The sequence below is a fragment of the Sturnira hondurensis genome, unplaced genomic scaffold, assembly GCF_014824575.4.
Source record: "Sturnira hondurensis isolate 20B ecotype Veracruz unplaced genomic scaffold, ASM1482457v3 Scaffold0004257, whole genome shotgun sequence".
NCBI lineage: Eukaryota > Metazoa > Chordata > Mammalia > Chiroptera > Phyllostomidae > Sturnira > Sturnira hondurensis.
The window spans coordinates 2,811,565-2,825,702 of NW_028076888.1; the positions used below are offsets into that span (position 1 = coordinate 2,811,565).

Sequence of the window (14,138 nt, forward strand, 5' to 3'; positions counted from 1 at the left end):
ATATGAGCCTACTTTACAGATGGGCAAACTGAGGCTCAGGGCATTAAATGACAAGTAAGCAACAGAGCTGGAGAATTCCAACCAGGGTGTCTGATTCCAAAGCTGGCGCCCTGCACCCACTCTGGTGTGCCATCTGCCCTGGCAGAAGGAGGTGCAGCCCGTCTCACAGGGCTGAGGGAGGGTACTGGGCCACAGAAGACCGCCCCCCCCCCTCGGGGAGGAAAACCTGTCTGAGTCTCTTCCAAGAGCAGTGACTTTCACTCTAGATTGTCCAGGACAGCCAAGCCCTGCCCCACTGTCTCTGCCCCACCCGTCAGCTGAGGGAGCTCCCACTAAACCCTTGTCCCAGCGGGTGGCTTCCTGAGAGCATCCCGATTCCAAGTGGAGATCTAATCTCACCTCTGACCCAGCAAAAACCCACTGCTGACATGTGCACAAAGATAAGCACATGCCTGAGCTGTTCAAAACCAGGCATGTCAAGGAGAGGACAGACCTTTTTAACACAAGACAAAAACTTAAAGAAAACACAGGCTGGAAACTGAATGTAGGTCTCTCTACTTTCTTAAGATCAGGACCAGGTCTTTCCGCACTGCCTTGAGGTCTACAGTCCGGGACCAGGTCCCGATGGGACACCTACCGGCTGCCCTTGGGCCAGCTTCGAAGTTTTTCTGAGGACCAGTTCCCCCAGGGATTGCTGGCAGACTAAGATAAAACTCCACATTTGGTTGGCTCCAAGCCTCGCTCAGCAAGGTCCTGGGAGCTAAACACACACATCAGCAAAGGCCTGGCCCCCTCCTCCTCGTACTTTAAGTGAGGGGAGGGGCAAGAGGAGCTAAGGACTCAAAAGACTAATAAAAAAGGAGGTAGAGGACATTGGGTGGGCTTCAGATACGGATGGCTAAATGCCCATCTGCAAAGATACTCACTTATCAAGAACTTCTAAACAATGACTGGGTTTCTTTAACTGATGGACAACACCCTCCTGCCTTGAGGACTCAGCACCCATGCACCTCCTTGAGCCGGCGCTCTCTCTGACCAGCTACCTAAACACTGAAGAGCACCCACCGCCCGTCACGCTAAGCCCTCACCTGGCCTTATTCTCCTGTGGGGCTCTTGCCGCCCTGACACACCCCGTGCGTATGTGCCCGCTGGCAGTTTCCTCCCCGGGAATGCGAGCTCCATGGAAACAGAGGCTGTGGTTGTCTCCTTTGCTGCTACACCCCGGGGCAGCTACGACACTGCCCAGCGGCAATGGACGCTGGAGAAACGCGACCGAATGATCGGACGACCGAAGGCAGAACAACAGGCGTTCTCGGCCCGAGCTGGTTCGCTCTGCTGGGGAATGACTGCTCGGAAGCAGTCATTCCCACGGCGCCAAGAGAGAAACTGAGTTACCAAGTGTCTCAGCGGATGAGGATGCAGAGGGAACAAGTAGCTGATGTCTGCATCTCCTGCTCCGGTCCCCAGTCCATGCACGAAGAATTAACCTCCCCTGGAAGTGACCCCACCCTGGAGGTCACCAGCCCAGGGTCTGTCACCCTGCTGACCTCAGGAAGACACTCCCTGTGAGCGATGTCAAGATGTCCAGTTCTCCATCCTGCCAATCACGCATCCCCTCACCCTTCCCACGTCCCCAGACTGGACTCCGTCACCCAACAGGGCGTCCTTTTGGCTCCTGAAGCTGACCATCCCGTTCAACTGATCATTAAGAACCAGACCTGAAGAGGGTGAAGGGTGGTGGGGCAGAGAGAACACTGATGTGCTGAGATCCGGGGCGAGTCACCAGACCGCCTGGCTGAAATGTTTATTTCAGCAGTAATATCAGCTTGTGGTTCTAAGCCGGAAGAGGTCTCATTTGTTTTCCAGAGGAAATCCCCTTGTATCAGCCAGTGGCTTCAGAACCCATGTCCATGACACACTGTCCCCAAGGTCCGGACACCATGGAAGTTCTCAGAAACCTCAACTGATCATTAAGAACCAGACCTGAAGAGGGTGAAGGGTGGTGGGGCAGAGAGAACTCCATACTTTCTGGTTTCGCTGCTGGCCGTATCCCATTTCAGGCCAGTGATGTCACTTGTGTATCAGCAAAGGAGATCTGCACTGTCTCTGCCCTGGAGGATGACCAAGAGGGCCACCAGAAAATAACAACCACCCCCAGACCTCAGACAAGTGCTCTCGGCTACACCGTGTCATTAGGTTATTGTTATTATGAAACACAAATGGAGTTGACACAGACACAAAGTAAACAGATGTATCTCCACCCAGCCATCTCCGAAACATTTACATAATAACAACCTCCACTGGCAGGACAGTGGCCTTGGATCACTCAGGTGTTTTACAGACCAGACAAAAGTTTATCTTGACACAGTTTGGGGGGAAGTGGCGATGGAGCCGACAGCGTCCTACCCTGGTGGAAAACCCGAGTCAACCAGGGACAGACAGGTGCCCTGCAAGCGGAGCTGGCAACTACAACTCGTTAAGCGTGGACTAGGAACTCAGCAAGGTGTTTTGCAGACACCAGCTTCGCATGATCTAAACATTAGTTGACACTATTATTATTATTCCCCATAAACCGAGTCTCGAAAAGATCAAACAACTCGCCCAAGCTCTCCCAGTTGCTTATTCTTTGCATCTGTGTTGTTTTGCACCAAGTCCTGGACTCGAACTGTCCCATGCATCTAGGGGAGAGGTGCAACTGCCTCTGGCTGGCCCAGCCCCAAGGCCGAAGGGCCAGGGGCTCAAGCTCCTTCTGGGGCTCAGTGCCCATCTTCTACACCCTTGGTGACCCAAGATTCCAATTCTTCCAGGACACCAGCAGCACAGCTCAGCTAATAAAAGCCATCTGGTTGGCAGTCCCAGTTCCTGTGGTTAGAACTATGACCCCCAGGATTCCATCTCCTGGGGAGACCACCAGGGGGCCTGAAATAAGGGGGCTTGCTGCTGGCTTTTTTCTCATAGGAAAAAATTATTAGGTAAATAAAAACAAGCCTCATGTTTCCCAGCTGGTAAACTTGCTGCCTGGGAGAGGCATTCTGGTGTCAACTGAAGACAAATGAGAAATTCCAGCCCCAAGGTTTAGGGCTGTGGAATGAAGGGAAAGTTGATTAACCTCGGGCCTTTTCTGTCCTCATCTTCTTGGAGATAATAGAACCTCACTCCGTGAGTGGTGATAAGACGCAAGGAGACACTGCAGTAGGTTCAAGACCACGTACTCTCCCTTCCCGTTTTTCCTGGGAAATGCATTCAAACTTCAAACCGCCCAGAAGCTCTTTGCCTTTCATCTAATTTCTTCCTATCAGAGTCGAGCGGATCCACGGGTTCCTGTGCCCACCCGCGCCCCGCCCCCAAGACCTAACTCGGGGTGGGATGGGGGGTGTTACTGGGGGACCAGCTGAGACCGGGACGGAATGAAGAGGGCACCCCCACACGAGGTATTTTAACACTAGAACGCTGTGCTCTGCTTGGGGCGGAGGAGCCAACGACACAACTAGACCACCGCGTTTGTCTCCACCGCTCCAATTTCTCTTTCTGTACTAGTCGCTTAAGAGTATGAGAAATCTGTTCGCTCTCGACAAATGCGAACCACTACTTTTCCTCTCTGTAAAGCAGGGCTCTCCTGGCACGTTACGCGGTTACCGGTTGGGTTACAGGTGCGGTCACAGGGGCCTCCCGTACCTCGCGCGGGGCTGGCCATTTTTCCACGCTTCCCAGGACAGGCGCTGCGGCCAGCCCGGAGCTGGGTCTCCAGGTGCAGCGGGATCGTACCGCTCCGGCAGGCGCGGCCTTGAACTCCCTCTGCAGCCCTCGCTGGGGATGGGGGGTAAGGTCGAAAAGCCACGGAGCCCCGAGGTCCCCGACACCGCGCTGAAGAACTAACTCTCCATCCCGAGCCTCTCCCCCTGTTCCCCGCCTCGCGCCCCGGGCTCCGCGCACAACGAGAACTTTGCCACCAGCGGCTTCTTGATCCGGACCGGGAGCGCCCCCGCGCGCCCGGCCCCGGCGGCTCCCCGGGCCGGAGGCCGCACCGCCCTCCCCTCCCCGCGCGCACCTACCGGGCTCGCTGCAGTCGCCATCCGCTCGAAAGGAGGGCGCCCGGGCGCGGGGCCGATCTCCGGGCCCTGCGGCGTCCGCATACTGCTCGTAGGCGGCGGGTTCCGGGGGGCGCGCCGGCCCGGCCCCCGCCCCGCAGGAAGGCGCCGGCTCACCCTGCGCCGCCAGCTGCCTGACGCGCTCCCAGGTGCCAGAGTCGGCCGCCCGCATGCCCGGTGCCCGGGGGGCGCTGCCCGAGGCGGCGCCGTGAGGTCCGACGGCGGGCGCCGGGCTCACAGCCCCCGGGGCCGCCGCCGCATCTGGGCGCAGCCGAGCTCCGCCCCCGCCGCCCGCCCGGCCGCCGGAGCGCGCGGGACCACGGTTCTCTGTCCGGCCGGACGCCCGGCCGTCTGCCACCGCCGCCGCCGCCGCCGCCGCACGCGAGGAATCCGGCCGCGGAGCCTCTCACGTGGGAGCGGCTCTCACTCCCGCGGCTCCTCCTCCCGCTCCTTCCGGGCTGCCGAGGATCGGCCGCTCGCCCCGCCCCGGCCCGCCCGCGCCCCGCCCCGGCTCCGCCCCGGCCCCTCCGCGGCGCCCAGACTCGCCCCAACGCCTCGGGGCGCACGGCGTCGCCGGAATGCGTGCCCGGCCCTGGCTACTCGGTCCATCCCCAAAGTGGTCATTCCTGGAGAAGCTGACGGTCAGAGAGGCGGCCAGTGCCACAGGGGTCGGAAGTGACGGCCTGAACCCGGGTCTTTGAAAGCCCCAAGTGAGCGAGCGTATCTAGGGGATACGCTGCCTGGCACCCCAGTCTGCATCTGTCTGCACTCTTCTGACAGCCTTGTGACCGGCTGGCCGGAGAGCTCCAGTCCCAGTGACTGGCCTGGAGGGGGCGGAGGCCGTGGGCGGGAAAGCGGTGGTGGCCCAGGGACCCTGACTTCACCTGTGCAGCGCGACCCGTCGTTCTCTGAGAGAATACAATGCTGAGGGCACGGGCTGGGTGGGTGGGGAAGAGAATGGCCACGGGCCAAACCCAGGAGGCGGCTGTGATCTGGTGGGGGAGCCCTGTGTCTGCACCTCGCTTCCTCAAGTCTCAGTTTTCCCACCTAGAAAATGGGGTCATAGTCATTTCCATCTCCGTCCATCATCGGTGCTGTGAATGGACTCTCTAAGGCAGCCATGCGGCAGGGGAGGTGGCACCTTGGAGGGTGTGACAATCAGAACCTGCCCACTGGCGTGGGCGCTCCAGTGGCTGGTAGTACTCGCTCACTGTTAGGTGAGTTTGCAGCTCTGAGCCCCTTTGATCTGGGGATTACGATGCTCTTTAGAAGGACTAATTATCTCCCCAAAGCCTCAGGAGGCAGGTCTAGTCCTCCACCCCCTCCCCCCCATTGTAGACACAGGGAGCCAGAAAACACCCCGTGTGAGAAGTCACATACTGTCCATGGCAACTCCAGCCCCCCCTTCTGGGCAGCATGCACTTCACCCTTCCCAGGCCTGGTTGGTACCTATGGCTCCCCATGGCCCAGGCCTGAGCTCTGGGAGTTTCTAGGTCATTGGCATATAGTTCTCCAATGAGCTGTGGGAACTGAGTGACTTTCCCCCCCACATCTCTAAAACCATTCACCCTGTCACTTTTCTGTCTCTGGGTGAGGAGCACTGCCTGTCGTCATTCCTCATGGCTCTCCCAGCTTCCACCGAGACATCTTCCTCGCCCTCCAGGCTGGGAAGCTGGCCGGCCGTGGAGGCCCACAGGGCAGCCTCAGACCTCCTTCCCCTGTTCATCGGGAACCCCGACTGCCCAGTGGAGGGCTGGCCAGTACGGCAAATGCTGATGGTGCTCCCAGCTGGGAAAGAACACTATTCATGGGGGGCTAAACACCCGCGCCGCTCTGGGGAAAGGAAACTGACCCCACAAGGGAGAGGAGGTGCTAGGAATCCCCCAAGTCCCCTGCCTTTGCTGGGGTAACAGGAAGAACAGAGCAAAAGGAAAGATGGCCGGGAGCCCTGGTGGGTGGAGATGCTGGGCATTCTGGAGACTTCTGGTCCAGGAGTCTCTGTTTTGGTGCCTTCAGGGACCCTGTGACGGCCTGGGGACATGAATGAGTGAGCTGGGCTGTGTGGGGATGGCTGTGGTTTGCCCCATAAGAACATTCAACTTGTGTTCTTTGGACTTAGACTCCCTTTACATATTAACATGTGGGAAGGTTGTTTCACAAAGAGACATTCTTTCCCATGTTTCCTGAAGCACGTGGAACTCAGTCCGCCTTCTATCTTCTCACTTTGACGTGGACTTTCCTCTTAGCTCCATGACAAGAAAACAGAGCACAGGTGTGACTATGTACACTTGTCACTTGGATTCTGGGTCAGAGAGGCATTAGGGAGCGGTGGGGACTGTGGCAAACAAGAGGCCACCAGTCCCTGTAGTGGAGGCGGTGGATTGTTGTCATGCAGGAATGTGGCTCTTCTGTGGCTCTTCTGGAGGTTCTAATTTGCTTCTACAGCTACTAGGAATATGAATATTTCTGTGAAATCTTAACTTTGAAATGTTGGCAATTCTTTAAGAAAACTTAAGAAAGAAAAGAGGGAAAAGGAGAGGGAGGAGAAAGATCAAGTAAGTAAGTATATCTAGAAGTTTTTAATCCAGCCCTCTGGCCACCAGGGCTCATTTCACTACTGCCCTTGGTCCCCTCTGCAATCTCTTAGAAGTCTGCACATGCTTTCATTTCGCATTTCAACCGTCCAAGCTGTTTTCGAAGCCCACAGTCCTGGTGAGTTTCCACTGCTGCCCTTATCAGCAAAGTTTGGTCAAGAAGTGACAACCACTTTCTGTGTGAGCAGCTTGGGCAGGTTATCCCTCCAGGAAGGATAACTCGGGGTGGGTTTCATTGGAGACCCCAAGACCAGGCCAGCTTCTGAGAACACGACCTGTGTAGAAGGGCCCCGTGCCAGAGTGAATATGCTCTGCTGTTGTTGCCTTAAAATTCCTTGTTTTTTTTAAACTGGGGGTCTTGCATGTTCATTTTGCATTGGGATCCACAGCTTATGTAGCTGGTCCAACTCCCAGAAGATTTTCCCAGTCTCCCAGGGATGCTGGGAATAGATGTTGGAGGCAGCTGGGCCTGGGATTTGGCTCACTCTCTCCAGCTCCAGGGAGTGCAGGAAGGGAGGACCTGGGGGATGGGGAAAGGATGCAGGAACTATCTCCATCCAGTCCTGCAGACAGACGTCTCAGTGAGAAGCAGAGGGGGAAGTGGGCAGTCCAACCAGAGGGTGGGGAGGCTGCCCTGGATCTGAGCTCTGAGCCCAGACCCTGTTCCCATGACCCTGACCTCAGGCCACCGGGGTGCCACTAAAGAAAACAGAAAAAAGGCTGGGGACGGGGCCAAAGGTGTCAGAGCAGCTCCTATTCACAGTGGCCCCTCACTCCTAGGAGAACTAACTCCCTTTAGATTACAGGAGAAAAGGACGATACATATTTGGCCTGAGAAACAAAAACTGAGACACGCCGCACTAAAGGACCCCACTGTATTTGGTGCCTGCTTGCAGTGGAATATTTGAGCCCACTGGAATTTCTCAGGTATTTTATTTCCTTGGCTGCGGTTTCAGTATTTGGAGAAGAAGTTTTACGGAGACCTTCCAGCTAGCATTACTGTGCTCTTTCCAAGCACCTGGAGCTAAGACAAGGTAGCAAGTCTGGATTCCTGGGAGCACATACAGTTCTGTGAGTAATGCCCCTGTGAACTCCCGGCAATGGTTTCCGGGAATGTGGAGGCCTCGAGGGCCCCGCCAGGTCTCCTTGGCTCGTGTGTGACCTTCGAACAGGGCCTGTCAGTGCACCTGGGCGCCATCACCAGCAAAAGCGAAAAGGGAGGGCCGAGTCAGCAGGGGTGAGCAGGGCTCCCTCAGCTCTGCGTGCTGTGGTTGAGTCGGTCTTTTCTATCCTTCTCGGGGTTGTGGTGCGTGTGTTGCTAGTGGTGACGGCAAGTGTATTCCTTACCTCTTGCGGCGTATCAAATCACCCCGAAATGCAGTGGCTTAAACCACCAGCATTCCTGCGTTTATTTTCTGTCAGTGTCTGTGGGTCAGGGACCTGGGGCGCTGAGCTGGGTGTCTCTGGCGCACGGACTGTCACAGGCTGTTGTCATGGTGTCAGCCGGGGCTGCAGTCAACCCCAGGCTCCGACTGGGGAGGGTCTCCTCCCAAGCTCGCTCACATGGCTCTTGGCCAGATTCAGTTGCTCGTGGGGTGTTGAACTGACGGCCTCGCTGGCCGTTGGCCAGAAGCTGCACCAGTTCCCTGCCACAGAGCTGCGGGTCGACTCCCAAAGGGCAGCTTGCTTCTTCCAGAGGCCTCGGGCATGCGTGACAGAGGGCGAGTGCAAGGTGGGAGCAACCATCTCTTTGCAACATGACTTGGAAATGACATCCATCACCTTTTCTCCCTTCTGTTCCTTAGAAGTGAGTCACTAGGTCCCTCCCACATGGGGGAGATTACAGGAAGGTGTGAATACCAGGAGGCAGGATCCCAGAGGGCCATCTTTCAGGCTGCCTGCCCCAGGAGGCTGGGGACATATTCTCTGGAGGCAGAGGGGCCAGGACTCAAATCCTGCCTCTGACACTCACTAGTGTATGATCTTGGACAAAAGATTTGGCTGTGGGAAGTCTCAGGCCGTTTACCTCTAAAGAGGAGGTGATCATGGCTGCCACCTTGTGTGGTTGTGATGGGAAGTTCTGAGGATAAGAGGCATGTACAGAGCTCTGAATGGCCCCTGGCACAGGGTGAACCCTGTGGGGTTCACCATAGGTGTGGGGGACATTGCTGGAGGGGACTAGAGTGACGTGCCCATTGCTTCTAAGCCAGTCAAGCACCGCCTGCTATCTCCACGGACATCTGCTGCCTTCAATCCATTCCTGGGGACTCCAAAGTGACTTGGAAGTCCTTTGGAAAGCCCTAGAATGGCTTTGTGACCAAGGTCACCTGCAGTGTTGGTGCTGATCTTCCCCAGCCATCCCAGCAGGACTCTGGGGCCCAGGTGCAGCGATGAGGATCAGACTGTGGTTTTCCTCCAAGGCCACTCAGACCTTTGCCCTGGGGTAGCAGAGGATTTAGCGGAGGTCCACTGTGCCATCTGTCCAGACGAGGACTTCCTGGCTGGAGACTTTTGTGTGCCTGTCACAGGCTCACCCGTACACTTTGATGATCTTTCTGGGGCCCCGAGGGACCTGGTGAAGATCCCAATTGCCTCTGGGGGGTTCCGAAGGACCTGCTGGGAGGCAGAGGCTTAGCCTGGAGCTGGGCATCAAAGCGTCTCCACCGAGTGCAGCTGGCCTCTGCGCCCCGCCTGTCGGACTGCCCTTGAGTGCTCAGTTAAGTCCTCAAGGGCAGCAAAGGGAAAATGTCCTTCCTTATCCAGGGGCCCCATCTCTCCTGTTTCTCCTAAGCCCCCTTTTCGGGCTGTTCCTGTGAAGCAGTGAGGTTTCTGCAGGAAGTGAAAATGTTGCAGCTTATTCAGAACCAAAACAATAACATCAAAAACACTATGATTTACAATAACGATACTGGCAAACACTGACATAGAATGTACTGTGTTGATTTATAGTTAGGCTTTCTAACAACTCTGAGAGTTTCATGTGCTGTTATTATCATCCCATTTTACAGATGAGAAAACAGGCACAGAGAAGTCGAGTCATTTCACCAAAAGAACCCAGCCAGTGCTCAATGCAGGCAGGGCTGAAGCTGATGTGGTCCAGCTGCAGAGTCCAGCGTGATAACCATGATGCTACCTTGGCAACAGGTGTTGTTGACTGAGCACTCACCTTGCCCCAGGGGCTGTCCTTCCAAGCTCACTCAACCCTCCAAGTCAGGGTAGCCCCATGTCCCAGGTGAGAAAACTGAGGTTTAAGAAGACAAAGGGCTTATCCAAGTTGATGTGGCGGCTAAATGTAGGGTTGGGAGTCTAACCCTCGGATGGAAGGAGTGTTCTCTGGGAAATGCCTCCCATGTCAGTGTTAGGGAGAATGCCAGCCAGTGGCAGGGTGGAATGGCCAACCCTTTTTTTCTTTTTTATGATTGGTGGGGGATGGGTTCTCTGCTGCCCCTGATGGCCACTGGTGGCACTTCATTTCCCCCCATCTGGGGCCCTTTAACCCTGGGTTGGTGGCTTCTGGGAATGACACCTACGCCCACGGCAGCAATTTTAAGACCTTTTTGTCTCCACTTGCTACGTGTGACTCAACAGACACAAAGGGCCATGGGCCAGTGAGTATCCAAGATGAGAATAATGGTTAATGTTTACTGAGTACTTCTGCCTTTGTGCTGAGCTCTCTGCTAGGTACTTATTACTTAGAAGTTCATTTACCAATGCACAGAGATAGAATCATCACTGAGGACTAGTAACAATGTTGGCTGGTGTACTTTACACATACAGCTCATTTTAACCCCCACACTCCTATGTGAGCACTATCATTACCCACACTTCACCAACAGGAAACCAAGGAACAGAGAGGTTTAGTAGGTTGCCTGAGGTCACACAGCAGCATCTGGTGGAGCCAGGATTCCGATGTAGGCAGGTCTGGCTCCAGAGCCTGTTCTCTTCATTATTATGCCATTATTGTTTATTATTATCACATTATGATTCTGCTTTTACAGTTGGAGAAACCGAGGCTACGAGTGGCGAAAGGATTTGTGTAGGGTCACACGGCTGGTGAGTGTAGGGGCAGTACTTCAGTCAAGTCTGTCTTGTGTATTCATTCGTTAACTCAACAAATACTGACTGTGCACCAGCCACGCGCCAGCCACTGTGCTGGGCTCTGTAGGCGAACCACCCTGTGTGCCAGCATGGGACGCAAAGAAGGCCCAAGGCAGGACCCCAGGGACACACTGGCAATCTCTGCAAAGGAGAACCTGTCTTTCCAGCATTCCTCTGTGCCGCCAGGGGGCCCTGCCCCCTCCCCAACTGCTTGGGAACCAGAAAGGGCCTGCATTCCTGGCTCACCTCTCCCCCAACTCCGTTTCCACTACCGTTACCAGCAGGATGGCTCAGCTCGGACACAGACATGGCCTGTGAGCTGCTCAGACTTTCGAAGGGCTGCAGTGAGGGTCCGAGGCATGGCGTTCTGCACTTCTCTTTGGTATTGCCTTCTACTGACTAGTCAAGCTGGGTGAGTTGAGCCACCTTCTTGGGGCCTCAGTTTCCCCACCTGTGAAATGAGGATACGAATGCTTGCCTCTCTCTCCAATACCATCCTGTGAGAAGCAAAGGTGACCATAGATGGGAACCATGTGACTGCAGAGGGCCAGACAGACAGACAGACAGACAGCTTGGACTTTGGGACCCATTCCATAATGGAGCCGTTTGTTCATTTGCTTGTTCATCAGTCTGCACTCGGCATTTGCCGTGCGTCCTGCCCTCCATGCTGTGGGGAGAGCATAGGAAGGACCCCAGTGTTTGGGCGGCTCACAGTGCACATGGAGGTTCAGATGAGAAGGGACTGCTGGCAGATGTGCGACTTTGGTTATACTCTCTGTGCCACAGATGGCCTCATCTCTGGGACCGTGGTGAGCCCCTGGCATCCACCTCCTTGATGCAAGAAAATGACCCCAAAGACCTGGGTACTGAACTGCTTCAAGATTCTTGTATGCAGGGTGAGCACTGATGCCCAGAGACGCTGGCCTGGCTTGTCCCTTTAAGGCTTAAAGTGCCCACATCTTTTAAAACGACTCAGCTCCCACAGTGGCTACAAGCAAGTTGGAATCAGCAGGTAAGAACCCTTTGCGAGGCCTGGGCCTTCCATGTGAGGATCTCTGAGCTACCTGCAAATAGTAATTAGGCATTTCAACATGGCGATGGAGGGATTTAGTTGGTCAAAGATGAGGCCAGCTTCTTCTGCTGAGAAAAACAGGAGTCCAGAGAGGCGCAGACACTTGCCCAGGGGCACACAGCAAATCAGGGATTCCAGGCAGACTGACTTCACTCAGCCCTGCAGCAGTGGTTCTCAGAGGGGCCCCTGGACTAGCTGCATCAGCAACATCTGCACATTTATGAGATGTGCAAATTCTTTGCCCCACCCCCACCTCCTGAGTCAGAAACTCAGGGTGGATCTGACAGTCTGTTTTCACATCCATCCAGGTAACCTGGAGGCTGACAAAGTTAAGGGCCACGGCCCTGCCTTAAGAAACGGCTGTGAGGCCTTCATGCCCTTCTGAGTGGGAAGAAGGAGGCAGCCAAGCGTAGCAAGGTCACTTTCAGTGGCTGTGCTGTCACAGTTACATAACACCCCCTCCCCCACTGCAATGGCTTTCTGCACCCAGAGTCCAAACTCTGGGGCCCTCCCTTGCCAGGAGGCCACCTGCCTGGGCTCCAGGAGGCCTGTCCACACACGCCCACGGCTGCTTTCCTGTAATTACGGGCTTTACCTGCCTGCCTGCCCACCCACCCGAACTGGGCATGTCAGCCAGAGGGACTCCGGCTTCTCTGACTCTGAAGGCAGAGCTGACAGGGCTTCCGTCGTCACCACACAAGCAGAGGAGGTCACCACACAAGCAGAGGAGGGGCTTCTGTGGCTGCTGGGGCCCCCAGCAAAGCGGGCAGGGCCTGACTTGGCCTCCTGCCGCCCCGGTGTGGGCCGAGCCCAGGGAGGGCGGCCGGGCTCTGCGCATCAGGAGGTGACCTGAGGCCTCGGTCTCCAGGTTCTCTGCCATGGCCTCTGGTCCCAACGGGACTAATTAGAATTTGTTCTAAGTTTTTCTTTTCCCAGAATTGTCCTTTAAATATCTTTGGAACTGGCTGCAACAGGCAGATTTGTCAAACAGATACGTAGGAGGGACTGGCACCTTCCCCCTGAAGCTTCTCATTAAAATAAACAAGCAAAATGTGTTTTGCTAAATGTAAAAGACGCTTCCGTCTGGTTTTTAAAGACCTGGCCTTTGAAAGCGCTTTGTTTCTCCCAAATCAGAGCTCAGCGCAGAAATACTGGGGGTTTCCTGGAGTGAAGGACTGCTCGCCAGCCACTGGATGGGCCTAAGGGCACCTCCCCTGTAAATCCAAGGCAGGGGTAGGTCTCATGTGCCCACAGGGCTGGGCCCACCGCACATGTGCACTAACTAGAGCGTGGGGATCCATTGAACCGCCCTGGGTTGTGGCTCAGGGCTTCCCAGTTGCCCTGCGCTCAACTCAACAGGCCCCTTCCCATTTCTCCTAAGTGTCCCCAGTCTTGAAAAATACCAATAGCTACCATTGACGGTGGGCCCCGAGGTGGCATAGCGCCTCTAGGGGCATCATCGCACTGAATGACTCAGCTGCTTTCTGAGAGAGGGGACTGTTAACTGCGCCCACTTCACAGCCGAGCAAACTGAGGGTGCGAGAAGGGATCAGAGGCTGCACACTGGTGGCCCTCGAATCAAATGCAGTTTGCAAACAGGTTTTCTTTTCCTACCACTTGATTTAAAAACATTAAAAAAAAAAACAGTTGCCAGCATTTTAAAGTTAGGGTAATTTACACCCAAACATTCAGATATTTAGCTGTATTTCAGAAAAATCAGGAGGTCGGGTAATAGCGCACCCCCATCCCATCTCACGTGGTGGTAGTGTGCCCCGGCCCCGCCATCCCTGGCGTTCCTGTTGTCGTACCCCGGCCTCCCTCCCTCACGCCTGGGTGCTCTGGGCATGGAGCTCTCCCCACCGGTCTTAGGGGACAGGCCAAGTCAGTGCTTGTCCTGCGTCCATCTGTCTGTCTGTCTCTCTTGTACATCTCACTAGTGCCCACTCCTGGGACACCCCCATGTATTAGATCAGAAGGAGCACTGGACAGGGAGTCAGGAGATGTGGGAGTCCGTTCTGCCCTCAGAGCAGCCCTCCAGCACCGATGACCTCGTGACCCAGACTCTCCCCTCGGAAGGGCAGTGTGTCTGAGCTGGGAGGTGGAGCCGGCGTGCCCCCACCCAGCTCTGTCTGGGGACAGGGATAACTGTCCGGCACGTGGCAAGCTGGCTGGTGCTTGGCACTGCCAAGGGACAACGCTCATTCAATTTCCAGGAGCAGAGAACATGCTTTCAACCTCCTTCCACTTTCTGCTTCCTACACACATGGGACGGAGGAGGAAACTGAA

The 14,138-nt window shown here is 55.6% G+C and overlaps 1 protein-coding gene across 2 annotated transcripts in view; it reads right to left on the reverse strand.

Moving 5' to 3' along the window:
* KAZN (kazrin, periplakin interacting protein) overlaps window positions 1-14,138 on the reverse strand; it is a 390,124-nt gene that overhangs the window by 125,103 nt on the left and 250,883 nt on the right. The window contains exon 1 of one of the 2 annotated variants that reach the window (XM_037045185.1): window positions 4,053-4,520. The exons of the other annotated variant lie outside the window; for it this stretch is intronic. Coding sequence (XP_036901080.1) covers window positions 4,053-4,260 — 208 coding nt within the window. The 5' untranslated portion in view covers window positions 4,261-4,520. Of the gene's footprint in view, window positions 1-4,052; window positions 4,521-14,138 lie in introns of those variants that run through there. 2 annotated transcript variants of the gene reach the window in all.